Source organism: Symphodus melops, assembly GCF_947650265.1.
Source record: "Symphodus melops genome assembly, chromosome: 14".
Classification (NCBI taxonomy): Eukaryota; Metazoa; Chordata; class Actinopteri; order Labriformes; family Labridae; genus Symphodus; species Symphodus melops.
The window spans coordinates 1,770,511-1,798,010 of NC_136704.1; the positions used below are offsets into that span (position 1 = coordinate 1,770,511).

Sequence of the window (27,500 nt, forward strand, 5' to 3'; positions counted from 1 at the left end):
TTTACTTGATCATTCGGCGTACATTAAATGTGTTAATAATGAGTGTGTGTTGTAAAATCTCCACTTTGAAACCTGCTGGGATCAGATCACCGCCTCTTGTGTTAGTTCTCTGTGTGTGAAACACGGAAAGAAACAATCTGAAGTTATGACCTTTCTTTAAGTCATTCTTGTCATGATTTGATGCCGAATTAATGTTTTTGATAAAAGAAAGTGTTTCAAGTAGTTTTCACAGAGCAGATGTGTCACGCTTTGCTTTGATTTAGTGAAAATCAGCTTTACAGCGACATTTAGACGGAGTCCGCCAACATGAGGAGTCAAACAAACATATGATCATAAATACTGACCTGCTGTTTTATTCTGGAACATTCCAGCAGATAAAAATCCAAAAACCGTCAAAGTATCTTTTAAAAACCTGACAAATAATCCACAACTTCAGTGCGTGTAGACCCGGACCCGACAGACCCCTCACAGTCCCCCGACTCAGCTCCACTGAATCCCGGCTCCTCCGCTCCATGTGATTAGTGTGTGTGTGTGTGTGTGTGTGTGTGTGTGTGTGTGTGTGTGTGTGTGTGTGTGTGTGTGTGTGTGTGTGTGTGTGTGTGTGTGTGTGTGTGTGTGTGTGTTCCTCCCTTAACAACAAGTGTCTGAGTTTTAAAAGCACACGCAATAAAACTACAAACATCCGGCCATACCCTTCAAAATAAAAGTCCTATGCGGGCGTGACTTTAAGCTTCATTTAAAGATGTTTAATATGGTTCTCATGTTTCTTTTTTTTATGAAATACGAAACATCAGGATTTATTTGAGTGATTTGATAAGTAAACATTTAAGGAAGATTTAATCAACTCCTCACTATAAAATACATGACGGAAATGATCGGAAACAAACAAATAAAAGCCGAAGAAAGAATCCGGAAACTTTGGAGGTTTCATTTAATCAAAACATCCTGGAGATAAATCTAACATCTAAAAATAAACATAGATAAATCTAAAACATCCTGGAGATAAATCTAACAACTCAACCCAACTTAAAAGTGAAACTAATTTCTTTAAATTAGGATCTGTTGATGATTTATGAAGACAAAAAAACCTGAATAACTTACTAATGAAAAGAAAAAAACTTTTTATCTCTGAAGACTTTTATTTCAAGATTAAGACTTTATTTCAGAATAATGACTTTATCTCTTAATTGACAAATGTATGACTTGAATTGTGTGTTATAATTATGATTTAAATCATTCCAGTTCTGACTTTTTACGTCTTATTTTGTGCGTTTAATCTTAAATTTATGACTTCAATTGAAGGACTTTTATCAGAACATCATCCTAAAAATAAACTTCATGTGAAGAGATCCATTAAGGAATGTATGGAAGCCCATTTGTGACAAACAAGAGATTGATTGAAGTGATTTCGACATTTTCATCTGTTAATTTCACCTTTTATCCAAAATCACAACTTCAATTTCTTCATTTTGAAATTTCTTCTCACTTTAAATGTTTTCATTTTTAAATGTACTTTCAATGTTTTTGTCTCATTATAATATATTTTAATCCAATGAACAGTTTGTCTCTTAACTTTGAGATACAGTCTGAGCTTTTTAATATCTGCATTTTGACTTAATTCATCACACTTAGGTCTTTTTACATGTAAAATTCATTTATTTTTAAACTCATTGTTACATTTAATCTCATAATTATTATCATTATTATTATTTCAAAGTTAAAAACAGACATAAGTGATTTATTTACTGACTTAAATCGAAGTTTTCATCGGTCTGAGTTCTTGTTTTATTGTTACTGGTGTAAATGGGTTTCTATACCTGAAAGGTGAGTCAATGTTTTAAACTGAAAATACCCTGTACCCATCAAACATGTGCACATACCATCTGTGACGTCAGAGGAATAACAACCATAGATTCTGTATATATAAACATCTATATTAGGTTCTATATATATACATCTATAACAACCTGAACACTCACAGTCTCTGCAAATGATTCAGTTTGCTACAAAGTAACTCATGAGTGCCCTCCGGTGGTCAAACGGAGGTAGTGCAGCCACAGATTATATGAAGAAAAGTCCAGTGATGTTTTATGGCTAAACATTGATTTAAAGGAGGAAATAAGAACTATATCTCAGTATTTTATAAACAGCCTGTGACAGCTACAGTAAAACATCGTCTCATAACAAACTGAATTTATCCGGTATTTTCTGATTATTATTATATGGCTTTAACTATAAAATTAACCCTCCCTCACAACACGATTATTGTAGTTTCTGCCATTTAATTTGATGTTCTCATCCTTTAAACACAAAACAAAAGCAGCGTCAGTGGAACAAAAACTCATTAAAAAACATTTTTTAATCACATCAGCTCCTCAGTTAAATGTACAAAACTCACTAACTTTATAAGCTTTGATTTGACCTCCACATGACCTCTGTAGCTGCAATATGACACTTTCTGTGGCACAAAATATTTCACTATATACCTCAGAGCTACGAGGATTAGGACCACTGAAAGAAAAACGTTTGATTTTTGACTTTAAATCTAAAAAAAAAAAAAACCTCAGTCTGAATGTTTGATCTGTAAAAATGAAATAAAGTCGACTCCAGAGTTCAGATCTTTATTTTTCTCTCTCTGCGACACGCTGAAGACGTTTAGATTTCAACAGGTAAAAAAAGAAACATGAACATTACACAATCTTTCAGACCATAAACATCACCCACCAATCCCTTTATCTGAGCCTGTCCCGTTCTGCATCCCAGCTGTCATAGGGCGAGAGGCGGAGTTACACCCTGGACTGTTCAGCAGCCAATCACAGCGCTTACATGTAAACAGACAACCAGCCACACTCACACCTACAGACATTTCAGAGTCAGCAGGTAACCAGCGTGTGATTGGACTGTGGGAGGAAGAGAGAGAACCCACGCCATGCACGGAGAGGCTCCTGACAGACGGGGATTCAAACCAGCAACCTCCTCACTGAGCGGGGACAGAGATAACCACTGATCCATCTATAACTATCATCTACGAAATCATCATATTTTAACCCTTTAAAGTGATTGCTAAGGTCTCAGACCCACGGCTCCCAGCCCGCCCACACTCGGCCCAGCACGTTGGGGTCCATGGCCTGGTCCAGCAGGCAGTCCACCTGCTGCTCCACAGTCAGGCCGTCTGCAGGATGACGAGCTCTGACGTTGTGCTCCTCGGTCCCCGACACCACCGCCTGCATCCCCGAGAAGGCGTCGCTCTTCTCGAAGCCCAGCTTGAGCTCCTCGCTGACAAAACAGGACACAACGAGAGGAGGTCATTTCAGGATTCAAACTGCCAACATGTATTCCTCGTTAAATCAGGCTCCCCGTCTGATTCGCCGACATTTTGAAAACTTGATCCTGAGAAACCAATCTAGTGATCGTTCATCTTTATATTCGTTTCACTTGTCATGACGTCTCATGTACATAGAGGACGAGGTTTTCTCTCGTGTGCGTGTGTACATATGGTGATACCTGACTGTACAGTATGTGACACGACGAAGCCGGGAGGAGGGGCCAAACATTTCCTCTGACTCCTCCTTTAAATGTAAAGCCGGTGTTGTCTGACTCACACCATGAAGACCGTGATGTACCTGGTTATCGCTGCTGGATTGGCTCCTTCCAGTTTGCGTCTGGCGAAGTTGACCTTCTGTAGAGGATACCAGTTGATCTCTTTGGTGTTCACGTCGTCCGTCCACGTTCCTCCTTTCTTCAGCTGCTTCAGCTCAAAGTTCTGTCAGAGACAAAGAACATCAAACAGCATCTCAGTGGGAGGAGCTATGTTTTTATATACAGCGTATCAGTGGGAGGAGCTATGTTCTTATTTACATGATCTCAGTGGGAGGAGTTATGTTTTTATTTACAGCGTCTCAGTGGGAGGAGCTATGTTTTTATTTACAGCGTCTCAGTGGGAGGAGTTATGTTTTTATTTACAGCGTATCAGTGGGAGGAGTTATGTTTTTATTTACAGCGTCTCAGTGGGAGGAGCTATGTTTTTATTTACAGCGTCTCAGTGGGAGGAGTTATGTTTTTATATACAGCGTATCAGTGGGAGGAGCTATGTTTTTATTTACAGCGTATCAGTGGGAGGAGTTATGTTTTTATTTACAGCATCTCAGTGGGAGGAGTTATGTTTTTATTTACAGCGTCTCAGTGGGAGGAGTTATGTTTTTATTTACAGCGTATCAGTGGGAGGAGTTATGTTTTTATTTACAGCGTCTCAGTGGGAGGAGCTATGTTTTTATATACAGCGTCTCAGTGGGAGGAGTTATGATTTTATATACAGCGTCTCAGTGGGAGGAGTTATGTCTACCTTCCAGTCCAGCGACGGCTCCTTCACGAACACGTCCATGGTGTTGAGCAGGAGGTCGGGCTCCGCCCTGTACGCTCGGAGGGAGTGGACCATGACGCTCTGGATCAAACCAGACTCCTTTAACGGCTGCATCAGATTCACAAACTGCTGAGTCATCCGGAAAGGCATGAGCTCAGGCACGGGGAGGAACTGATGGGAGACGGGAGAGAGAGCTGTTACAGAGGGAACAGCTGACCACGCTGTCAGGATGAAACACGTCCAGGTGCAGAGCGAGCACGCCTCACCTGTGTGGCCGAGCCGAACGCGTGACCGAAGTCGATGCCGATCATTCCTCCTGTCTCCATGTCGATCATGAAGTTAGAGAGATGGCGATCTCCGATCCCCAGAATCCAGTGGCTGATGCAGAGCAGAGCGTGAGAGCTGATGAAGTGAGAGCGCAGCGAGAGGAAGGCCTCGGGGCCGTTACACATCTTCAGAAACGCTCGCCTGTGAAGATGAACGAGGACAGAAAGACGCATCAGCAGACTCCTTATAAAGAGTCAACAGTGACATCATCAACACTGACGTAGACTCATCTTACTTCAGGACATCAGTGGGCCAGTGCTGCGACACCTTCAAGAAGGCGTTCACAGTTTCGTTACGTTTGGCATTCCTGGAATAAAAATCAGAAAGTTAAAACAACCCTGAGCTGTGGCGGCCGTGCACGCTGTGAGTCGTGTTTTTAAAGGAGAACTCAAACGTACTTGTAAGCCGGAGCGTACATCGCTGCAGAACTTTGTGCTTTGGGAGCAAACGTCGAGAGAAATTTATTGTAGGTTTCTAAAGACCTGAAAGATAAAAAGTATTTCATTGATGCACAGGGTGAGTTTCTTTATAACAGAGAATCTGAATCAGCAAAAACATTACATATTCGTTAAAGGTCACATGACCTCCCCCTCCTCTTCAGTGTCCTCGCTCCTCTTCATCATGTGTGTTGTTGTAAATCCACTCTGATCCTGTATTTGATCATGTCTATAAACCCCTCTATTTCAGCCCTGCTCAGAACAGGCTGTTTCTGTGTCTGTAGCTTTAAATATGTAAATGAGCTGTGTCTGACCACGCCCCCTCTCTGGAAGGGCTCGGGTGTACTCGCTGCTTTCTGGCTCCATGTCCTATTGTTTACGGTGAGAAGGCAGACTCAGAGGGCAGAACAAACACCTAGCTGTGGGAGTGTCACCCACCTGGGGGAGGGGCTACTGCCCTTTGTGATGTCATGAAGGGGAGGGGCTACTGCCCTTTGTGATGTCATGAAGGGAAAATCTCCAAACGGTCTGTTTGAGCACACATTTTCTGAAATGGGCCCTTTTATTTTATATGTCCTTATTTATTTGCATGCCCGTCTTCGAGCCCCAGAGTCAGTAAAGTAGCGGCCATGTTCTCTGACGTGCGTACGAGGACTTGAACCTCTGTGTTTGGCCCCTGTAAACTACTTCCTGTTCATACCGTACCCGCCTGCTCTTTCCTTTTCTTCTGTAGTCAAGGTGTTAGACAGGAAGTCTTTGAGCGTGCACGTGTTCTCCCATCCATTCAATCAAACCAATCCTGCCACGGCGAGAGAGCAAAGTGTTAGCTGATAGGACCGTCGTGGATTTCTCAGCGTGGCGAGCGTCTGGGTCTCAGTACCTGGTGCTGATGGGGATGACCTGGTAGGTGCGCAGCGTCAGTCCTCTGTGTGTGCAGGCGGCGTCATGACTCAGCAAAATGTTCATGACGGAGAAAAGCTGCTCGATGCGTTGGTCCTGACGGAGGTCCTCTCCGCCCTTCACCAGGAACGGGTGGTCCTGCTCGTCGTCGCCGCGGATGATCAGGCGTTTGGGGCGGCGGATGGAGGACATCACCTTCACCTGCAGGGGGAGACACACACACACACACACACACACACACACACACACACACACACACACAGTGACTGAGCAGCATGACGGAGAGCGTTCATAAACGACAGAGGAGAAGCTGCAGGTCGTACCCTCTCATCAAAGCCTGAGATCTTCGCGTGGTACTCGGGAAGAGGTTTGGACCTGCCGTCATATTGTCCTGCAGGAAGAGGAAAGGAAGCACTATCACAATAAAAGTGGCTCTGACAGAAAGTTCAGATGTTTGTGGCAGAGCGAGACGTTACTGACCGGGGATCTCCAGCTCGTTACTGAAGGCGTCAGCTTTGAATCCGCTCAGCCACGGCGAGTACTCCTTCAGGTTCCCGGGTTCCTTCTGAAAGCCTCTCATGGATGCAGCCAGATCGTCCACCTGCTTCACCCTGCTCTTATTTTTCCTCTTCTCAAACAGCGTGACACCTTTAGGACCCAGCACCTTCTCCACGTCTTTGGCAAATTTCTGCAGTGATAACCAAAAAGAAGCGTGAAACAAAGAGCACCTTTAGTTCCTGAGGAGACGAGCGTGAGGCTTCGCAAAAGAACGAGAAAAAAAAAAGGACACACCTTGATAAACTTCTTGCGAAACATCCCGTGTCGCTCGTCGTTCTGATCCCCGAGTAACGAGTACATCTCCTCGAACAGGCGGGTCATCTGCTTCTTATCAAAGCTCTCTTTCTCCAGCTCGTTCTTCACACAGTCCCACCAGTCCTGAGAGGGAGACACGCCATGAAATCACACAGGCCAGCAGGCAGCACTCCTCTTTACTCACGCTGCAACACGTTACCCTGAAGATCATGTCGGGGTTGGTCAGCTGCTGCAGAGCGTCCACAAACTTCTTCACAGCTCCGCTTTTATCCAGCATGCTCCTCAGCCTGCACACAGAGAGCATGCACACAGCTCGGTATGATGCAATCACACACCTGGACCCATCGTGCATCACACGAGACATCCCTGAGTGATGATAAAACAACAGGCGGTAAATCTTCACCTGTTGACAAACTGTTGCTGCTGGTGTCCCGTGGCCGAGTCCTCAAACTGATAACTCTCACTGCTGATCATGAGCGCGTAGACCAGAGCCTGAGGGTAAGACTCAGCGATCTGCCCCACGCAGTGCTGCACGGCCACCGCCTCGGCCTTATCCAACAGAGCCACCATCTGACTGATCCAGCCAATCAGCATCCAGCAGGGGACTGACATCATCTACACATGGAGGGATCACATGGTCTCACTCAAGGCACCATGTTTGTATCAGAGCGAGCTGGAGATCCAAACACACACACACACACACCTGCGTGGTCATGAGGTCCAGAGTCTCAGACGGGTACGACTCGATGAGCTGCAGCAGACGAGGAAACTTCAGTCGAGCTTCTTCAGAGTTCATCTTCAGAGCCTTCAACATGGCGTCCACCACGAGAGCAGGCAGCGACGAGACACCGGGAAACTGGCTCTCTGGAAACACACACACACACACACACACACACACACACACACACACACACACACACACACACACACACACACACACACACACACACACACACACACACACACACACACACACACACACACACACACACACACACACACACACACACACACACACACACACACACACACACACACACACACACACACACACACACACACACACACACACACACACACACACACACACACACACACACACACACACACACACACAGACGCACGCACACACTTCGATTAGTTTCTCTCCTGCCATCGTCAAATATTAGAAGTCCCGCCCCTTCTTCATTCTGATTGGTCGGTTAGGGAGGAGTGACATTTAGGAGCGTGGTTGTGTTGCAAAAGTTGAAATATTTCTACTGAGAGTAAAAAAAAAACAGGCGTCGCTGCGTATAAAGACCCTGAACCCTGTTGCTTTAACAATCGGCGCCACGAGGCAGAGATGGTCATCACACAGCGTGCGGACGGGTTTGAGTCCAGCCAGTGGTTCTTTTCATGTCTGCCCCGCCTCCACCATCGGACTGTGTCGTCCCCTCGACCACCGCCGTCCTCGTTCGTGTGGACAGACGAGGAACACGCAGGAGAAATGGTCGTTATCGACGTCATCACAGTGAGGTAACACTCAGATGAGCGCTCTCTCTCTCTCTCTCTCTCTCCCTGAAAACGGCGTTCGTGGAGGTCGTTGACCCTCCTCTACATCAGGACAAACAGATTTACTCCAGGAGGCGTAAAAAGTCCTCACCTGTAAAAAGTGAAGAGAACATTTTATTTTATTTATTCTGCTGTTTGTAAAAACGTTTTTTCTATAAATATTTTAAAATGTGACTGTTTGTAATTTGAGGATAAATTCTGATCTGAAAGCTGTTTAACTGTAAATGTTTGTTTGTCTTTATATAAACATCAGAGTCCTCACCTGTCTCGCTCTGCTCCTCGTCTCGCAGTATTTTGTCACAGAAGTTTGCTAACGCCATGTACGTCTCAGTGATGCTGCTGCTCGCCACGCACTCCTGAGAGAACGACTGGCGCTCTTCGTCCGCCTTCCTGCAGGCTTCACGCAGCAGCTGCAGCGCTTTGAGCTGCAGGCCGACCTCCACCGTCTGCAGGGGGCGACACACTCATCAACTCAGCAGCTCTGTCCGACGTCACGAATCATTTAAAGGATACACGAGGAGCGTACCTTTGAGTTCTCATTTGGCCAAGCCGTTCCTGAAAGCATCACGACTTTCTCGGCTTTCTTTGCGTCGATGGTTTGCAGCAGCGACGGGCTCCTGCTCAGCGCCGTGGCCAGGATGTGGAAGGACGAACTGTGCAGGATCTTTTGGTGTCTGAAGACTTTGACGGAGGCGCTCTGACAGTCGGCCTGCAGGTCGTCTGAGGAGACACGAGGACACAAACAAGACGTCAACACGTCACAAATCCTCTCTCTCTCTCTGAGATCAGCTTCCTGTCTCCGGTCCGCTCACCCAGCAGAGGGATGGTCTTCAACATGGCGTTGACCTGCTCCACGGCGCCCTGGCTCTGGCTGCGTTTGTGGCTGTACCGGCTGAAGCTGTGGACCCAGCGCAGCAGCCAGCGCCGGTCTGTTTTGGCGTCTCTGTGCAGATCCTTCAGCAGCTTCGTGGCCACCGGGAAGTTGTTCTGAAAGCAGCGTTGACACGGTGAGATGGACGCCATGAGGACGCCACGTCAAAGTGTCAGCTCGGCTCTTTCTTCACCTGCTTCCGCGCGCTGTCGGCCATCCGCAGCTTCATGCTGAACTTGCAGTCGTTCACTAGCGCGTCGATATCGCCCGCTGCGTCGTCCGAGCCGTCCACCTCCATGCTGTCAGAGGGGGCGTGGCCTCGCAGCTTCTCCCTGATCTTATCCAAGAAGAAACACCTGAAACAAAAAGGTCACACTTGACGCCGTGCGGCGGTTACGACGATCTGACGGCGGAGTGCGAGTCTTCTTACCGAGACGTGATGATGTCGTCCCAGAGGCTGACCGGATCAGCTTTGGTGTCAGGATAGCGTTCGGTCCAGAGTCTGATGAGACGCTTCAGGGAGCTCACAGAAACTGGAACAAAGAATCACAGTGACCTCAGTGAGGGAGAGCACGCCGCGCTCTCTGCCAACAACGCCTCGTTAAAACTCATCTTCTCTCTGTGATGTCATCAATCTGAGGCTGATAAAAACAACATTTCTGGCCCCTCCTCTGTGAAGCACTTTGAGCCTGAGCCTCCTCGCTGTGTCTCTGCTCACCCTCTCCTTTAATGAACAGCAGGAAGTCCTGGATCTCCGTCAGGGCCTGAACAGCCTGCAGCGTGCTGAGCCGACTCTGAGTCAGCAGAGTGTCAACACTGGAGTAATTCTACGAGAGGGAAGGAGGAGGACACATAAACACACACACACACAGCTGATGAGCAGTGTGTGTGTGTGTGTGAGAGAGCGGACCTGCATGAAGAGCTGCATGGCGTTGTTGGTGTAGTATGTGGCGCGGTCGTAGTCCTCCTGCAGGATGTACAGCAGGCTCAGCTCCTGGCTGTACTGACTCTCCAGAAGCTTCTTGTGCTCCTCCACCCTCATGGCTCGGTCCATGAAGCTGAGGAGAGTCTGGTCCGTCTGCCCGAGCTGCAGCTGCTTCAGCATGCTGCGGATCATGTGGGGCAGGTACGTTTCCTGTCACAGCAAACAAAAGAGAAGATTTAGAGCTTCATGCTAACGGAGAGATTTTAAATTTCACAGATGTGCAAGAAAATGATGAGTTCTGTTTTGTAAGTCTAAACCCCAGAGTTAACTTATTTAGCTTTTCATGCAGAGCAGTGGTGATGAAATGTCTGAAACAGAAAACTCACTAACAGCAGGATGCCTGACTTTTTGCAGACTGTCAGAAAACGTGCAGTTTTTAATGTGCAGGTTGTTTATTTGCAGGTCTGTGTTTCTGCTTTGAGTGTTGGAAACATGAAAGTCTAAAACATGCGTCTGACGGGAGGCGTGTACAGGAAGTGGATGTGCAGCACCTGGAAGAGGGGCTCGGACCACATCCTGTCCAGGTCGGGTGGAGTGTTTTCATCGATGTAAACCGTGGAGCAGTACTGAAGAGACTTCCAGTCAGTCAGGTGACTGTAGGCCTCCATCGCAGCCACGTCCCAGAAATCCCTCTCCGAGGCAGAGGGCTCGCCGTCGCTCCACTGCTCGGTGTCCAGAGCCTGGAAGTGTTCAGAGAGGACTCACTGACAGCTCGCAGCGATCCACACGGAGCAAACTGCACCAAAACAAACTGTCATTACCTCGTTGTAAAGCTTCACAGCTTCTGCAAAGTCTGAGTTGGCTTCAGCCTGCAGAGCTGCACAGGTGATCGACTTGGTCCCAACTTTCCCTCCAAAGATGCCGCGCACCACGTCGTAGTCCTCCAGAGACCTGTACAACCTGCAGAACAGAAGTTACACCAAGTCACACCTGATGATCTGAACCTGGAGAGCGGAGCGTAGATACATCACTTGCGGCACACGACAGACACGTCTTCAGTTGCTCGTACTTTGCCAGGTGGATCCACTTCATGGTGTCAGGAGGGATTTCTTTGCGTCCTCGGGAGCATTTGGACGGAGGCTCGGCGTGCACTGCGGCGTGTAACAAACCCTCCTCCAGGAGCAGGATCCCAGCCGGCTGCTGGAGGCTCACCAGGCAGGTGGAGCTGACGGCTGCAGGATCCAGATGCTGCAGGTCTTTATGCTGGAAGCACATGTCCTGACAAACACAACCAGCAGAGCGTCAAGTCAGCCCATCAGAAATCTTCTCTTCAGCAACAGGACCAGTGCTTCACGGCGGGACGGTCGTACCTGCACACAGGCGATGAAGGGGGGGAAGCAGACGGTGCTCTTGCTCAGGAAGGTGTTCATGTGCGTCTGCAGCTCCTCTTTGGTCCTGGCGCTCTCTCCTCTCGGTCTGAGTCTCTCCACCTCTTGCAGGATTCCAGCGAACAGAGAAGTGAACAGCTGTTTGGCTAAGATGGGATCTCTCTGAAAGAACATGCAGAGGACAGGATCAGAGAAATGTTGATGGTTTAATGTAGAGTGTTTTCAGATGGGGGGGGGGGGGGGGGGGGGGTACCTGTGCCAGAGCTTGCAGCGGCGTGATGAGGCTGCTGTATGAGATCTGGATGTCTGGAAAGTCTCCCACTCTGTAGTTTCGATACAGAGTCACCTGAGCCTCTTTTCTCAGCCTCCGCTCGGCTTTCTCTTCCTGCAGGACACAAAACACATCCAGCCATGGTTCCAGACGCTGCCACACGTCTGAAGCAGAAAACAGGCAGCTGCGTGTCTTGTACCTGTTTCTGTTTTTGCTGTCGGATCTCTTTTTGTGCAAACTTCAAGCTGACTTTCTCCTGATCCTTCAGAAATCTGCGTCTCAATCTCAGGATGTTGTCACGCTGCTCGTTTGCTGCTGTTGACATTCAGACACAACAAGATGTTTATGATTGAAGCAGCTGTTATTGATCAGGACTTTGTTTGTTTTCATCAGCTCAGAAATATAAATCTGCAGAAACTCCTCCACGCTACTTCCTCACGCCTTCATTATTTCCTTCACACCGCTAATGCTACACACGTTAGCATGCTAACAACGAGTCGAGTCCGCAGCTTGCTGTGACGCCTTCGTTCATGCTGCAGCTGAAGTGTGGTGAAGCACGCACACTCACCTCTGGTGCGACTGTCCACGTCGTCTGATGTCGGTGCAGTCAGACGTCTCAGACCGAACCCTTCGCCCACGGGTCTCCTGGCGGCTGTTCTCTTTTCAAACACCATCAGTGAGGACAGCGAGTCGGAGCCGAGCGAGTACTCAGCCAGCGTGTCCACGCTGCTGCCCGTCAGCCAGTTGTACGTTGTGCTGCGACCTGAGAGAGAAACGTTCATCAGCTCTCTGACTGCACAGCTCTGCGTTAACACAGTGAAGCTGATTTAATGTCACACCTGCAGCTTGTGTCTGAGAGAACTCTAAAGTCGTCTGAGTCGCTCTCAGCTTCCCCTTCATGGATCCAGACTGAGACGCTGCCACGCTCTCTGGACCCTGAGAGCTCAGCGTTTCCACAAACATGGGCGTCATCACCGTGCTCCTGAAGCGCCAGTTAGAGTCGATCACATAGTCCTGAGGACGGGAAGGGACACGTTGTGACACACGCATCGTCAGACACTCACAAACACAAATCTGAGAGTTACTCTGACCTGGAAGGTACACTCAGACAGAGGGTACTCAAACATGTTTCTGCTGAAGTCTGGACTCTGGCTGCTGGTCTCCAGCAGCAGGTTGGTGGCCAAGCTTAAGAAACTTCTCTCTATGTGACAGGAGTACAGCGAGCCGAGCACAGACATCATCCGCTCCAGGGTCGCAGTGGGAAGACGTTTCTCCTGACTCCAGAAGTTACGAACATAAAGTCTGAAGACACAGCAGACATAAAAAGTGTTTCATGCACACATTCATCCAAACCGCTGGACCTGATCCCAGCTGTCATTGGGCGAGAGGCGGGGTACTATTCAAACACTGTGTTCACTATTCAAACACTGCACTGTGCTTCAGTAGCAGCAGATACTCACTGCAGGGCCGGGTTCTCCTCCGAGAGTCCTCGAAGAAGACTTTCTTTAGCTGCACTCAAAACCTCCACCGACGTGTCGTCTTCCATGCTCTCTGCATCGCTGGAAGATATCAAACAGACATGTACTCAGGATTCATGTGAGTATGGCGCCCCCCTGTGGCCAGAGCAGAACCTAAGTAATCTCCTCCTCGTGTCTTTATTACACTCTCTGATAATCATAGTGCAGAAGACGAAGAGAAGCCTGAGAGAACCTGTAGTTGTCTTGGATCCACATGAGGATGTCGTACATCCTCTCTCTGCACACGGGGGAGGGATGAGAGGTAAACGCCGTGACGGCCGACAGAAGCTCCTGGAGCTGCACGGGAGTCAGCAGAGCGATGATCTTATGGATGATATCCAGACACACTCTCTGCCTCGCTTCATCCCTGCAGGAACACAAAGACAGTAACAAACAGGAAGACAACGAGAGTAACAAACAGGAACATGTTGTTAGTCTGTAAATCGGTCATTCGGAGATGCGGTGTAACAGATGCTTGTATCTGGCTGTTCAGCGACAGGACTTTCGGTAAAACATGGCGATCAGGGAGGACTGACCTGTGGCTCATCATCTGAACGAAGCCGGACGTCTTCAGCTGCAGGAAGATGTCGGGGATGACTTCGGCTCGGCTCAGCACGCACTCCAAGCAGAGAGTCTTTAAGAGGCCGTGAAGCTTGGGCAGCAGGAAGAACACGTGGTTCACAAACCTGGAGAGCACAAAAGCTGCAGTTTAAACCAGCCTGGGGTTTAATAAAACGAGCATCACAGCAAACGTCACGTCAACTGACCGATCCATGAAGGGAGGGAAGTGTTTGCAAACTTTGTTCAAACAAACGATGAACTTGTCGTCCATGTCTTTCTTCTTCAGGTTCGTTACTTTACTCGCAGTGAGATTCAGAAGTTCCTGATGATGCTGAGAAAGAATCAAACAGGAAACTAAATCAGCCGTCATGGCAGAAGAAAAGGTGAAGCAGCAACGTAGATAGATCTATAATCAGTTCTCTTTAAATCACTGAAATGTGACATACGTCGTCCGGTTCAGTCATGTTCTTCAGGATGAGGCCGATGATCTCTGCAGCAGCTGCGTACACGTCTTTATACCTCACAAAGGACACGTTGTTGGTGAGACACTGGATGTACCTGCGAACATGCAGGATGGGAAGTCAGAAAGAATGACCACGGACTGTCTGCACGCCACCGCTACGATCTCAGTGCACGTAATTGACGGGGGAGGTAGAGCAGCCGCCCGGTCCAGTGGGGATCAGGGGACCTGGACCTGGACCTAAGATCTCTCTGCAGACCTTCAGTGTTTCTCTTGTGTTTAATTTATAATGTTGGCAGCAGGTGGTTTTTAGGGCCGTGTGGTCGATCAGGTATTATCGGTGTGATAACACACACACACACACACACACACACACACACACACACACACCTCTCACCTGTCATACTGGATTCCACAGGAGGCGTGGTAAGCAGGAAGGTTGTTGGCGAGGATGATTCCCAGCAGCTGGATTCCTACAGAGTTATCTTTACTGTTCTGGTCGGCGCTGCAGAATCTCTCAAAGATCGAGCTGAAAGGAGAAACAAAGAACTTCACACCTTTAACGTCTTTAGTTCACCTGCTTCAGTCAGAGCTCCTCCTCCCTGCAGGTTTAAACTTTAACCCGGTCTCTTAGTGAGCTGCGGGCTCGTGTGATGGAGCTACCTGTAAGGTACATGCAGACAGTCTTTCCAGCACTCCACCAGCGTGCGGATGATCTCCAGGTTGTGTCTGAAAACGGCTCTCTTGGAGTGAAAGCTGTGCTTCATCAGGAACTCCAGCAGGCGGTTCGCCAGCACCTCGTCCCGGGGGTTTCCCTGAGTCAACAGGACGAGGGTTAACGAGACCACAGGAAGAGACGAGACAGATCGAGGCTGAGTGCGAAGCTACCTTTGGGCTGGCGATGCTCGTCCAGGACAGCACTATGACCACCACCTCCACCACCATGAAGTGGATCCCTTCTCCTCCGTTGTTTCCTGAGACGACGAGCTGCAGCAGCGGCCCGAGCCAGTGTTTGGCGTACGGTCGAAACACCTGGACGATCACAGAGTGAAGGTGAGAGAGGCAGAGAAGGGAAGCCGTGAATAAGTCCATCAGTGCGGAGGAAGACGTACCTCCTCGGTGTTGATGATGAGCTTGGAGATGAACAGTCTGATGTTCAGCGGCGTGGACGGATTGGAGAGCTTGGCGTGGAGAAACTTCATCCACGCAGGAAGCTCGCTGGGCGTGTGTCCCTGCGTGTTCGAGGAGAGAGCGCGTTAGAAAAGGTACCGCCCTCGCTCTTTCACTCTTTAAGACGCACTCACCTGCTCCACCCTGGGGGTGATGTTGCTCCTCTGCATGTGTCCAATCAGAGCAGTCATTGACGCCATGCACTCGTGCTGATTCAGCTCGTCCATCTCCAGATCCACAGATGCATGCTGGGACAAATTTGTCTCCTCTGTCTCCTAAAAGAACAACAAGTCTCATGAGCATCAAACCCAGAAGAAGTTTTCCTGTTGGCAGGACGTTGAGCTAATGTTAGCATGCTCTTCACTGACTCTCTGGGCCACGCTGCGTCTCTGTCCCTCGGCGTTCTGCGAGCTGAAGGAGAAGCTCTGGACTCCGGTGGAGAAGTCAAACTGACTCATCTCCTCACTCAGGCTGCTGTCGGCCATGTAGGACTGAGAGGACAGATACACGGGAGCGTCTGTGCAGAACACAACAGGACAAACGTTCATCATCAGACTGGAGACACACTGGAGACAACCCTCCGAGGCAAGCAGGAAGACACGTGCTCGGGAGTCGAACCCTCCTCTGAGTCCTGAAACGTTCAGACTGAGCGTGCAGAGGAAGCTGCTGAATACCTCCATTCTCCTCGTTCGCTTCTCTTCGAATCATCACGTACTTCTTCTTCCTCTCCAGTGGGACCTACATGGAGGAAAACAAGAAACAAGAAAAGGCCTTGTGAGCACGACGGACAGCAAACATGCTAACACACACACACACACACACACACACACACACCTCGATTTCCACGGGGAAGTTGTAGGTCCTGCCGACGTCGACGATGTTTTCCAGAATGAACTGATGCTGTAGAGGAAATAGGAAAGCGTGAGGAGGACACGTTTAAATGTTCCCGGGTTGGATGGCGTGCTAGGAGGCGAGCAGCACCTTCTCGGGTTTCTCGCTGAAAAGGAAGCCGTGGTAGAATTTGGGCTCGCTGAAGCTGCAGCTGATGACGGCGATGGCGCAGTTGTAGGCGGCGCAGTGAAAGTGTCTCCTCAGCTCCAGCAGCTGAGTCTCACCCGCCATGTTCTCCGTGAACGCCTCCACACACGACCTGCACAAACAACGCCATCATCAGCATCATTTAGGGAACAACAGCGTGAGGAGGTCTTTCACGGCCGGCGTGCTAACTCTCATACTTGATCAGCATCTTGGACAGCTCGTTGCCCTCGGTGGTGTCCGAGCGGCAGTGCGCCCGGTTGATGCGGGACTCTTTGGAGTAAACTTCCTCTTTAGGAAGTCGAGAATAAAGCAGCTCCAGCAGCTTGAAGCAGCCGATCTTCTTCAGCAGCTGAGTCTCAAACGCTGATTCATTCGACTGGAAGGAAATACAAAGTGAGACGCACACGCACACACACACACACACACACACACACACACACACACACAAACACACAAACACACACACGTTTGATCGGAACAGTTAACGAATAAAGTTTTTCTGCAACTTTAAAAAATAAGGTTTGGTGATCAAACTTCTCGATGCGAGCTCACGATTTGATGAGTGCAACATTTAATCTCGAGATATGGTGACATCAGCGTCACCTCACCGTCTATCTGTATGAACACTTCAGACGCACCTTGGTGAAGCGGCTGAGCAGCAGAGACGTCATGCTGGAGATGTTTGAGACGAAGAAGAGGTTGAGGGCTTTGCTGCTGCAGTGCGAGCACAGAGGCAGCAGGACTCGCTCCATCATGGCCTGAAGCACGGCGCTCACGTCGCCCTGCTCCGTCAGCTGATGCACGGCGCACAGCAGCTGCAGCTGGCGCTCCACGCTCGACCTGCTCGCACAAACCAAACGGCCATGAAAGAATCTGTCGGGTCGTTTCAGCGTGGCTGTGACGGCTGCACTCACCGCTTAGCGATCCTCTGGAAGCAGCTTTGGAAGCTCTCCTCCATGATGTGTTTCTTATCCCGACACAGAATCAGTGCCATCAGTTTGAGCAGCAGAGGACTGTGAGAGAGCTCCAGGGCGTCCAGCAGCTGCAGACAGACAAGAGTCCAGACCCGTTTAAACCTTCAACATGCAGCTCATGAGTCTGCAGGAAGGCTCAGCCTGCTCCAGTTCACTCCTCGTTAGCGAGCAACAACATATCTGATGTTCAAATGGGACTAATGACACTCATCTTATTTTATTGATTCTTCCACTGACCTCGATGGTCTCAAACTTCGGACCCACAGAAACCTCCTCAAAGTTTAACAAAGCCGGGCGTACGCTGTTCAAGCTCATCTTTTTTTTTTAATTTGCACAGCTGAAGTCGTGAGGTGTTTCAGCTGGATGGCGTGCTGTTAGTCGTGCAGTGCACACTAACATACTGATCATGTTTAATAAACGTGATCCAGGATCACACTGAGGACATGAGACAGGTGAGGCTGCTCGTTACCTTCCGAACACAGTCCATGTAGTTGTTGCGGTGCAGCGAGCCTTTGGCGAACTCGTCCGACGCCATGGGGAAGTGCGAGGCCACCAGAGCGTCCAGAGACGTCTGCAGCTCAGAGAGCGGCTCGTCGGGGAGGCCGGTGAGGAACGGCAACACCAGCAGGGCCTGACTCTGAGGAGGTCATGAAGAGCGCCGCCTTTTAGAGCGTACGTAGTGACGTCGTGGTTAACAAACAAACGGGCGCTCTGTTACCTTTAGATTCAGAGGCAGAGTCACGTCACCCAGCAGCAGAGTGAAGGTGGAAAACACCGGTCTGAAGGCCTCGTGGTTGATATCAGAGCAGACGGACGAGTCGATCTAACAGGAGGAGAAAACGAGTCATTTGTTTATGTTGACGTGAGCGTTCACCACATGCAGCAGCCTGATTCTACCTGCAGGAGTTTGGACAGCAGCAGAAGCGTGGCGGTCTTGCTCTCCGCGGTTGCAGACGCTCCCTCCCACCACGACCGCAGAGCGCTCCATCTCTTCAGCACCTCGTCCACCAGCTGCTTCCCCTGAGTCCTCCTCACCGAGCGCTCTCTGAAGCTGTGGTCCAGCATGCCGTTCAGCAGCACGCTCACCTGGAGACGGGGGGGGGGGACATGAAGCATCATCGTCCTCGCTCTGTGTCTGATCACAGCCGTCCTTATCGTGACGCTCAGACAGAGCAGGAGGGCAAATATTCAGCTCATATTGAAGAAGAGAAAGGAAACGAGGCACAGTGAAAAGAATGGAGCGGTGTCAGTCATACAGCCGGTTGTCATGGAGACGGGATGGACGTGCAGCAGCGCAGGAATGATTCATGTTTTTATTATGATTATATTTGGTGTAGTTTTGTATTCTCTGTGCTCGTTGTAGTCGTGTTGATGTGCGTCTATTTTGCTTTAACTTTGTCACTTATTTTCTGTTGTTGTTGTTCGATGTCTTTTCTGTTTTGTATCGTCTAATCTCTTCTCCTTGTGTGTGTGTGTGTGTGTGTGTGTGTGTGTGTGTGTGTGTGTGTGTGTGTGTGTGTGTGTGTGTGAGCTGCAGTACCATGGTCTGGTTCCCAGAGGACGCCTTCATGAGGTGTGGGACGCTGGTGCTCAGACGCCTCAGCAGCTCGCCGTTGATGGTCGCCTGGAAGAGGCTGTAGAAGTACTCGCCGTGCGAGAAGCTCAGGAAGTTACGGCTGTGACTTCCTGATATGGGCACGGAGAGCGTGATGGTGTTCAGCAACAACTCCACCAGCTGCTCACTCTGCACAGACACAGACAGCAGACGTTTGAAATCCTTCCTCGCTCACCTGGCATGTAGAGAGAGACGCCTCACTGACCTGCTCACTCAGAGAGAAGGAGAGCTGCAGCAGGCCGTCCGCCAGCCGCTTCGTGTTGATGTCTAAAGATGGAAGAGCCTTCCTGTCCTCCCCCGGAGCGATGCCTTTATACACGCTCATCAGGAGTCTGGAGCCCAGCGATTGGCCGTAAGCAGCTTCCTGTGAATCGACCAGATGCACAAACTAATTTTACTTCAGATTTATTTTGCCTTTAAATGTCAGGACAGTGAATAGAGTCAGACACAGCAGAGAGGGGGGGGGGGGGGGGGGACAACATGCAGGATTCAAACCCAGGGCGCCTTAAGCCTCTGTACATTCGGCGTGCTCCCCGCCCGCCCTGGTTCGCTTCCTTCTACCTTCTGAGGGCCGGACTGACCCGCCTCAGGTCTCAGGTCTCGTACCTGACTGAGCAGGATGGAGTCCAGGAAGCCGGCTTTGTGGATCTGCTTGCAGGAGGACAGCACCATCTCCATGGAAACGTCCTGATGAGTCGGCGAGCTGCACTGATAGAGGTCGACCGCACACAGCTCCTCCACGCTGCAAAGAGACAAACTGACAAGTTATCATCGACTTTTAACGGAGACGTTTCGTCCAGCAGAGAGCGTCGGGAGGGAACGAACCTTTTACGGGAGATCTTTGTCCGTAAGCTGCTTTCAATACGAGGGCGGTAAGGAGAGGCCAGCAGGGCCGTCAGTAAAGGAACACACACTTCTGGAAGCTTCTTCATCACCTCTACGTCGGCCATGTTGAAGCCAACGGAGGACGGCTCGCACACCACCAGCACCGTCAGCTCATAAAAGGCCGGCACAAAAAGGTCTGGTTCCAGGAGCTGCGGACACGGACGGGAAACCACGAGGGTCAAAAAAGAAAAAGTCTCGACTTTGATCTGGACGGTGTGAAACGGAGCGCTAACCTTCCAGAAGTCCTGGTCTGCTTTGACCAGGATCATGGCGGTGAACTCCAGCAGGCGGACGATGATGGTGCACTTGCTGAAGTTGTACTGGTCCACCTCTCTGGGGCTGAAGTGAGACGACTTCTCTCCGACCAGGAAGCAGCTCTCTGCGGCCGACAGGTGGCGGGTCGCCAGCTCGCTCAGGAAGAAACTCACCGCTTTCAGGAAACTCGACTTCTCCTTCAAGTCTTTGAGATCAAGTCAGACAAGAAAAGACCAGAAGACGACAAGACAGGTCTCATGTCAGGACGCAGAGACAGGAGTGAGGGTACTATTTCTGGTATTTAGAGAAAAACACTGTAAACCTGTTTGATGAATAACAAGTTAAATTATTTGTTGATTTTTTTTTGTATTCAAAAAAGAAAAACAAGGTGAACCTGCACTGAGAGAACGAGGAAGTTTAATGATCCTGTCACAGGTCTGCAGAGACTTACTGAGCATGTGCTGAGGTTTCAGGATGTGCAGACTGATGAAGGTGTTGTAGCAGTCCAGAGCAGCCAGCAGCAGGTCCATCCACTGCAGCGTGGCTCTGACACTGAACGCAGCGCTCAGCTCTCTGAGGGTGGGCTGGGAGAGGAGACCCCCGCCCTCGAACCGCGAGATCAGGAACTCAATGCCCTCCTCCTTCAGCACGCCGTCGACCCACTGAGGAGGAGACTTCTTACCTGTCACACGTCAGAGACAAACGCTCAGCTGGCTGTTTAACACCCGGTCTTATTCTAATGCTGAAGGGAGGGGGGGGGGGGCTCACCTGGGAGGAGAGGGGTGAACTCATAGAAGAGCTCCAGACACTTGTGTCTGCACTCAGTCTGAGGTCGGCCACATTGTTCCAGGAGCCACAGAACCACATGGGAGAGACTCAGCTTCTCGTCAGCAGGAAATCCCCTGAAAGAAGAGAAAAGCATGAAGCTGCTGAGGAGAGAATCCAGACGAGCGACTCCTGGAGAGTCGGAGAGCGCTGACCTGGGGACTCGTCTCTTCGCACTCTGCTCGTTCAGACTCGGAGCTTTCTGTACGATGATTCTCTTCAGGTGATCGATGGCGCTAACACACTGCTGCAGCGTACCTGCAGGAACGAAACTCGAAAGTTCAGTTTGTTTGGGAGAGACTGGAACAAACAAGAAATGATTCAGATTTTTGAAAGTTACAGTTAAAGTCACCAATAACAGTGTCCACCACATGCAGAGCTGGCTAAACACTGAAGCTACAGTGTCCACCACATGCAGAGCTGGCTAAACACTGAAGCTACAGTGTCCACCACATGCAGAGCTGGCTAAACACTGAAGCTACAGTGTCCACCGCATGCAGAGCTGGCTAAACACTGAAGCTACAGTGTCCACCACATGCAGAGCTGGCTAAACACTGAAGCTACAGTGTCCACCACATGCAGAGCTGGCTAAACACTGAAGCTACAGTGTCCACCACATGCAGAGCTGACTAAACACTGAAGCTACAGTGTCTCTACATGCAGAGCTGTGTGAGCATCCACTCTAGGTGACGTCTTTAAACGTGAAGAAGAAGAATAATTACCCATCGATCTCTCGTCTGCGTGAGCCAGAGACAAACTCTCGATGAAAATGACGAGAACCTCGAAGACAAACTGCTCCACCAAGGCGCTCTCCTCCCTGCAGAGACAACACGGAGCTGAAAACGCCTTCATGAAGTCACGATGACAGAGAGAAGTGTTCACACGCACCTGAACAGTCTGTAGATACTGTTGAACGCCAACGCCGCACCGAGTCTTTTGAAGCCGTTGGGGTGGAGCGCCAAGCTGTAGATGCGTTTGAACAGCGACTTCATGTTGGTCGGGCTCTTCTCCTGCTGCTTCGGGGTCGTTTGCTTGATCGACCATTTGACAAACTCCTCGATGCAGCGGCCACAGAAGTCTCTGAGAGTGCTGTCCATGGGGTCGACCACGCCGTCCTGACAGAAAACACGTGTGAGTGTCGCCTACAGAGCCACAGACGACCTCCCCGAGGACGATCACTCACCATGATGGCCTCCAGCACAGCCACCGTATCCTGACTCTCAAACTTCTTGTTGTTTGTGAACCAGTGGATCAGCTGCATGACCAGCGGCTCGAAGAGCTGCCGGGTCACCTGGAGAAGAATTCAGAAACGTAGACGTGGTCACACACACCGTCTCTCCCTCTGTGGCGTCACGTGTGATGTCACAGCGTACCTGGTCCACGTCGCAGGCCAGGCGCAGCAGCACAGGAAACAGCCTCTTGTGCAGTTTGTACATCGGAGGCAGAGCGTTCGGCCCCTCCACCATCTGAGCACTTTTTCCCACCATGTAGACGACCAGACTGTGCAGCAGCTCGCAGGCGGCGACCTGCAGCGAACACGGGACAGACTCACGTTTACGTTTCGTTTGAGATGGCGGTAAGTCTCCGATGTGAGGGGACGTACTTTGGTGTGTCTGTCGCTGGTGGACAGAGCCAGCTCGCTGATTCGAGGCAGGAAGGGGTCGAGGTAGACGACCGGTTTCATGTCGGCGAACGGCACGGCGAAGCTGAGCCTCTTCTCGGAGTCCCAGGCCACGAACTTCTTCATCATCTCCTCCGATGACACCGCTGCAGGTGAAGATAGAGCGTCAGCAAACACAGCGAGGACCTTGAACACGGACTCAGGTGATGTAGAGCCTCACCTGTCACGAGGTTCCTGTTCAGCTTTCCTCCCAGGTGACCCAGTAACTTCACCACCCTGAGCCGCACGGCCACCAGAGGAGCGTCCTCCTGCAAGCACGCAGACGACATCATCAGTCTCTACGGTGGCCCAGAAGGCCAACTGCAAAAACATGCAAGAACCCCCCGAGACACGCCGCCGCCGCCGCACACAGCAGGGTGCCGTCACCATGACACCTGAAAGTTAGCTGCCACACCCACCCCAGCAGCTCCTTAAAGGACACGCCCACCCCGGCAGCTCTACTAAGGACACACCCACCCCAGCAGCTCCTTTAAGGACACGCCCACCCCAGCATCTCTATTAAGGACACGCCCACCCCGGCAGCTCTACTAAGGACACGCCCACCCCGGCAGCTCCTTTAAGGACACGCCCACCCCAGCATCTCCTTTAAGGACACGCCCACCCCGGCATCTCTATTAAGGACACGCCCACCCCGACAGCTCCTTTAAGGACACGCCCACCCCGACAGACACGCCCACCCCGGCAGCTCTATTAAGGACACGCCCACCCCAACAGACACGCCCACCCCGGCAGCTCCTTTAAGGACATGCCCACCCCGACAGACACGCCCACCCCAGCAGCTCGATTAAGGACACGCCCACCCCGGCAGCTCCTTTAAGGACACGCCCACCCCGGCAGCTCTATTAAGGACACGCCCACCCCGACAGCTCCTTTAAGGACACGCCCACCCCGACAGACACGCCCACCCCGGCAGCTCTATTAAGGACACGCCCACCCCAACAGACGCGCCCACCCCGGCAGCTCCTTTAAGGACACGCCCACCCCGACAGACACGCCCACCCCAGCAGCTCGATTAAGGACACGCCCACCCCGGCAGCTCCTTTAAGGACACGCCCACCCCGACAGACACACCCACCCCAGCAGCTCGATTAAGGACACGCCCACCCCGGCAGCTCTATTAAGGACACGCCCACCCCAACAGACACGCCCACCCCGGCAGCTCCTTTAAGGACACGCCCACCCCGACAGACACGCCCACCCCAGCAGCTCGATTAAGGACACGCCCACCCCAGCAGCTCGATTAAGGACACGCCCACCCCGGCAGCTCCTTTAAGGACACGCCCACCCCGGCAGCTCTATTAAGGACACGCCCACCCCGACAGCTCCTTTAAGGACACGCCCACCCCGACAGACACGCCCACCCCGGCAGCTCTATTAAGGACACGCCCACCCCAACAGACGCGCCCACCCCAGCAGCTCGATTAAGGACACGCCCACCCCGGCAGCTCCTTTAAGGACACGCCCACCCCGACAGACACGCCCACCCCAGCAGCTCGATTAAGGACACGCCCACCCCGGCAGCTCCTTTAAGGACACGCCCACCCCGACAGACACACCCACCCCAGCAGCTCGATTAAGGACACGCCCACCCCGGCAGCTCGATTAAGGACACGCCCACCCCAGAAGATCTAGTCCGAGGCTGTAGCGACCACGTCGTCAGAGGTCAGTTAGCGAGCTAACTTTGTTTTTGTGTTTATACAGCATTATATTGTGGTTAAATGCTGAGCTGCTACAGGCGAGCAAAAGGGACTGAGCCTGAAAGTGGGAGGGGCTTTAACTAGAAGCGTTATGGTCAGGAGGGCTACACACCACGGTGAGCTGGTTGGAATTCTTCAGCAGCCTCGTCATCACGCGGTTGTAACCTTGGTTACTTTTAGAGGACGCAGAAGACATCACCTCCCAGTTACTCTCATCTTTGTCTGCAAGGTAAAAACATCAGCGTTAGTGTTCTGACACGCCGTCCGGCGCTGACGTGGGGACGGATCCTGACGCTCTTACTGTCGCTGGACGTGGTCTTCAGGTATCCGTCCAGCAGAGGGAGGATGCTGGAGTAGCACGGCTGCATGGTCTCCGGGGCGATGTGGGACGACCAGTCTTCAAGAGCATCCAGGGCGACGTTTGCTAAAGGGACGTGACTCAGACCCAACTTCAGAGCCGTCTACACACACACACACACACACACACACACACACACACACACACACACACACACACACACACACACACACACACACACACACACACACACACACACACACACACACACACACACACACACACACACACACACACACACACACACACACACACACACACACACACACACACACACACACACACACACACACACACACACACACACACACACGTCACTGCAGGAAATCATACATGTCTGTCTGTCTTCTCTTTTTAAGGTCTCGTCTCGGCCTCAGGCTGGACAGAGACCGCTTCAAATCCAGACCAGTCAAGACTCCCAGATTATTTTAAGGTCATCAGTGAGATAAGAAGGAGCACGCCTCCTTCATTCAGTGTTAGGGGACACGCCCCCCTGCACCCACACTATCACACAGACAGCCCACCTGCAGAGCGGGACAGTACGCCTTGATGTCGAGGGCGACCATGTTGTGATGCAGGGAGAGGACGAGCGTGAGGCACGAGGCCAGCAGCTCGTCTTTGTACTGCTTCATCCTCACGCACACCTGCAGAGGAAACACAACAGGTGACTCAAACGAGCCTCCACGCTGATCTGAAACAAACAGGACACACACACACACACACACACACACACACGTTACCTCTTTTCCAAACTTAGAGAAGAGGGCAAAACTGGCGCTTTTCACCGAGTCGCTGTGAGGAGACGCAGAGTTCTTCAGGCCGACTCCCTGTGCAGCAGAGACAGCACAGCAGGACGTTATCACATGGACACCTGTGTGAGCATCCACTCTAAAGACGAGGGGATCTGGACTGCAGTACACGTTTTCAACACTAGGGGGCAGAGCTACAGACTGCTCCTTTATCACATGGAAGATAAAGAATGGCTGTGTTTGCACAGTGGAGTAAATATTACCTGGTAGTATCCGATCCTCTTTGATAGTTTCATGTTGACGGAGAGCAGTTTGTAAAAGCCGCTGACGAGCGGGTTTCTGATGGAGTGGAGGACGAGCTCGTGGCTCAGAGGATAAACCCACGACTCAAAGTAGTCCACGTGGTTCTTCAGCAGCAGCTCGCTGCAGAGACACACAGTGTTACACACTGCTCTGTTTGCATTCACAAGTGTGACTCTTTAATGTTGTGACCTTAACGGTCCAATCAGGAAGCTCTCCTGGGATTCAGCTTTTCATCATTTGAGCTCCACAAACAGATCTCAGACGTGCCTGTTTATGAGTTAGCTAAAGAAGTGTCACCTGCAGAAGTCCACCAGGTTGATGAAGGCAGTGAAGTCTTTGGTCTTGTTGGGCAGCAGGTGAGCTGTGGGGTCTGTGGAGGGCAGCACATGAGCAGCATCCTCAGGAGCCTGAAAGCAGAGCAGAGCGTTCACAAAGACTCCTCAGGAGGTCGACGTGTCTCCGAGCGGGACGCCTCACCTCCTCTCCTGACGTCACTTTCTGCACCGACAAATCCAACTTCTCCACGATTCTGAGGATCGACTTCACCAACTCATCATAGATGAGACGACTCAGAGACACCAGCGAGGCGTTCTGACTCTCAAACGCTCCGTCCAAAAATCCTGAATCCTACAGAGGAGACAGACTTAAAACATCTGCAGTTTAAACTTTACTCTCTTCCAGACAGACGCTCAGGCGCTCAGCTCCACGGATGAGTCTCTAATAAGAGTCAGAGCAGGAACGAACACACAACAACCAGCAGCTCTCTGAGAGGGACCACAGACCGGGCGGCTTCATTTCCACCTGTCTTTATTTAATGTTTCATTTATCCATTAAACTGCTGCGTGCACGGGAGAGCGTGCAGACGTGCACGAGACCCTCACGGCTCCGTGCAAAACAAACCTTCCCTCCCGTTAACGCGCTGAGTGTGTGTGTGTGTGTGTGTGTGAGTGCTGGATGAGAGGAGCAGATTAAAACGTTTAGTAGCTAAAACGTTTGATAAAAAAAACAAACCTAAAATTAAATTAAACCCTCAGAAAAAAGTCTTATTTCCTCCTTATTAACGAGGTTGTTTATTTCTTCCTGTAACGATCTGATTGGTTGGACTTTGAGGACTTTAGTCGGTTTATCACGAGCTGCAAACTCCTCTCAGGTATAAGAAAGGTCTGAAGCCTGGAATAGATTTGGTCCACATCGACAGAGAACGAGGGGGCGCTGAGTGGTCGATGTATCGAAGCTGCTGACGCTTCACAAAGACAAAGATAAAGAATCTGCACCTTGAGCCGGTCGCAGTCCAGCAGGTTTTTATACAGAGGGAGGTACTTCTGACTCGACGGGACTTTCCACTTTCCAGCTCGAACTTGTGAGGACTCGGAGGGAGCGTCGTCTGTGTCCTGAGAGGAGACAAGGACAAGCAGAAATCAAGATCGGTTCATTTCAGTCACAACTAAAGAAAGCTGAGTAAACATGCACACGCGTGTGACGGCGTGCGAGAACGAGCGTCTGACCTCGGACGTCACGATGGGTTTGGAACAGACACGAATCAGGCCCTGGTGCACTGAAAGACAAAGA

General features: G+C 50.7%; 2 protein-coding genes across 3 annotated transcripts in view; both read right to left on the bottom strand.

The window, feature by feature from the left end:
• arhgap29a (Rho GTPase activating protein 29a) overlaps positions 1-511 on the bottom strand; it is a 22,493-nt gene extending 21,982 nt beyond the window's left edge. For both annotated transcript variants that reach the window (XM_079360959.1, XM_079360958.1), the window contains exon 1: positions 345-511. The gene's annotated coding sequence lies outside the window, so the exon portion shown is untranslated. The remainder of the gene's footprint in view (positions 1-344) is intronic.
• Positions 512-2,605: 2,094 nt separating this feature from the next.
• The window catches only part of prkdc (protein kinase, DNA-activated, catalytic subunit), a 33,158-nt gene continuing 8,263 nt past the window's right edge, over positions 2,606-27,500 (bottom strand). The window contains 74 exon segments of the mRNA XM_079361008.1: positions 2,606-3,276; positions 3,624-3,763; positions 4,343-4,531; positions 4,627-4,828; positions 4,923-4,994; positions 5,086-5,169; positions 5,830-5,900; positions 5,902-5,923; positions 6,005-6,225; positions 6,348-6,415; positions 6,505-6,712; positions 6,817-6,960; positions 7,037-7,124; positions 7,241-7,452; positions 7,541-7,701; positions 8,651-8,834; positions 8,915-9,108; positions 9,201-9,375; positions 9,453-9,615; positions 9,690-9,792; positions 9,978-10,086; positions 10,170-10,394; positions 10,736-10,924; positions 11,006-11,144; positions 11,254-11,462; positions 11,555-11,734; positions 11,826-11,957; positions 12,043-12,158; positions 12,412-12,606; positions 12,683-12,857; positions 12,935-13,145; positions 13,304-13,402; positions 13,554-13,727; positions 13,897-14,046; positions 14,128-14,252; positions 14,368-14,479; positions 14,779-14,910; positions 15,045-15,196; positions 15,270-15,413; positions 15,494-15,613; positions 15,686-15,826; positions 15,920-16,068; positions 16,226-16,289; positions 16,386-16,451; positions 16,533-16,701; positions 16,787-16,965; positions 17,228-17,429; positions 17,504-17,631; positions 18,033-18,200; positions 18,282-18,386; positions 18,461-18,649; positions 19,104-19,307; positions 19,384-19,542; positions 19,785-19,920; positions 20,004-20,212; positions 20,297-20,523; positions 20,770-21,000; positions 21,087-21,220; positions 21,299-21,401; positions 21,866-21,960; positions 22,032-22,258; positions 22,327-22,434; positions 22,517-22,669; positions 22,747-22,910; positions 22,985-23,072; positions 24,634-24,743; positions 24,823-24,982; positions 25,404-25,523; positions 25,620-25,706; positions 25,892-26,051; positions 26,229-26,338; positions 26,409-26,558; positions 27,206-27,322; positions 27,437-27,486. Of these exon segments, the coding sequence (XP_079217134.1) occupies positions 3,072-3,276; positions 3,624-3,763; positions 4,343-4,531; positions 4,627-4,828; positions 4,923-4,994; positions 5,086-5,169; positions 5,830-5,900; positions 5,902-5,923; positions 6,005-6,225; positions 6,348-6,415; positions 6,505-6,712; positions 6,817-6,960; positions 7,037-7,124; positions 7,241-7,452; positions 7,541-7,701; positions 8,651-8,834; positions 8,915-9,108; positions 9,201-9,375; positions 9,453-9,615; positions 9,690-9,792; positions 9,978-10,086; positions 10,170-10,394; positions 10,736-10,924; positions 11,006-11,144; positions 11,254-11,462; positions 11,555-11,734; positions 11,826-11,957; positions 12,043-12,158; positions 12,412-12,606; positions 12,683-12,857; positions 12,935-13,145; positions 13,304-13,402; positions 13,554-13,727; positions 13,897-14,046; positions 14,128-14,252; positions 14,368-14,479; positions 14,779-14,910; positions 15,045-15,196; positions 15,270-15,413; positions 15,494-15,613; positions 15,686-15,826; positions 15,920-16,068; positions 16,226-16,289; positions 16,386-16,451; positions 16,533-16,701; positions 16,787-16,965; positions 17,228-17,429; positions 17,504-17,631; positions 18,033-18,200; positions 18,282-18,386; positions 18,461-18,649; positions 19,104-19,307; positions 19,384-19,542; positions 19,785-19,920; positions 20,004-20,212; positions 20,297-20,523; positions 20,770-21,000; positions 21,087-21,220; positions 21,299-21,401; positions 21,866-21,960; positions 22,032-22,258; positions 22,327-22,434; positions 22,517-22,669; positions 22,747-22,910; positions 22,985-23,072; positions 24,634-24,743; positions 24,823-24,982; positions 25,404-25,523; positions 25,620-25,706; positions 25,892-26,051; positions 26,229-26,338; positions 26,409-26,558; positions 27,206-27,322; positions 27,437-27,486 (10,856 nt within the window). The 3' untranslated portion in view covers positions 2,606-3,071.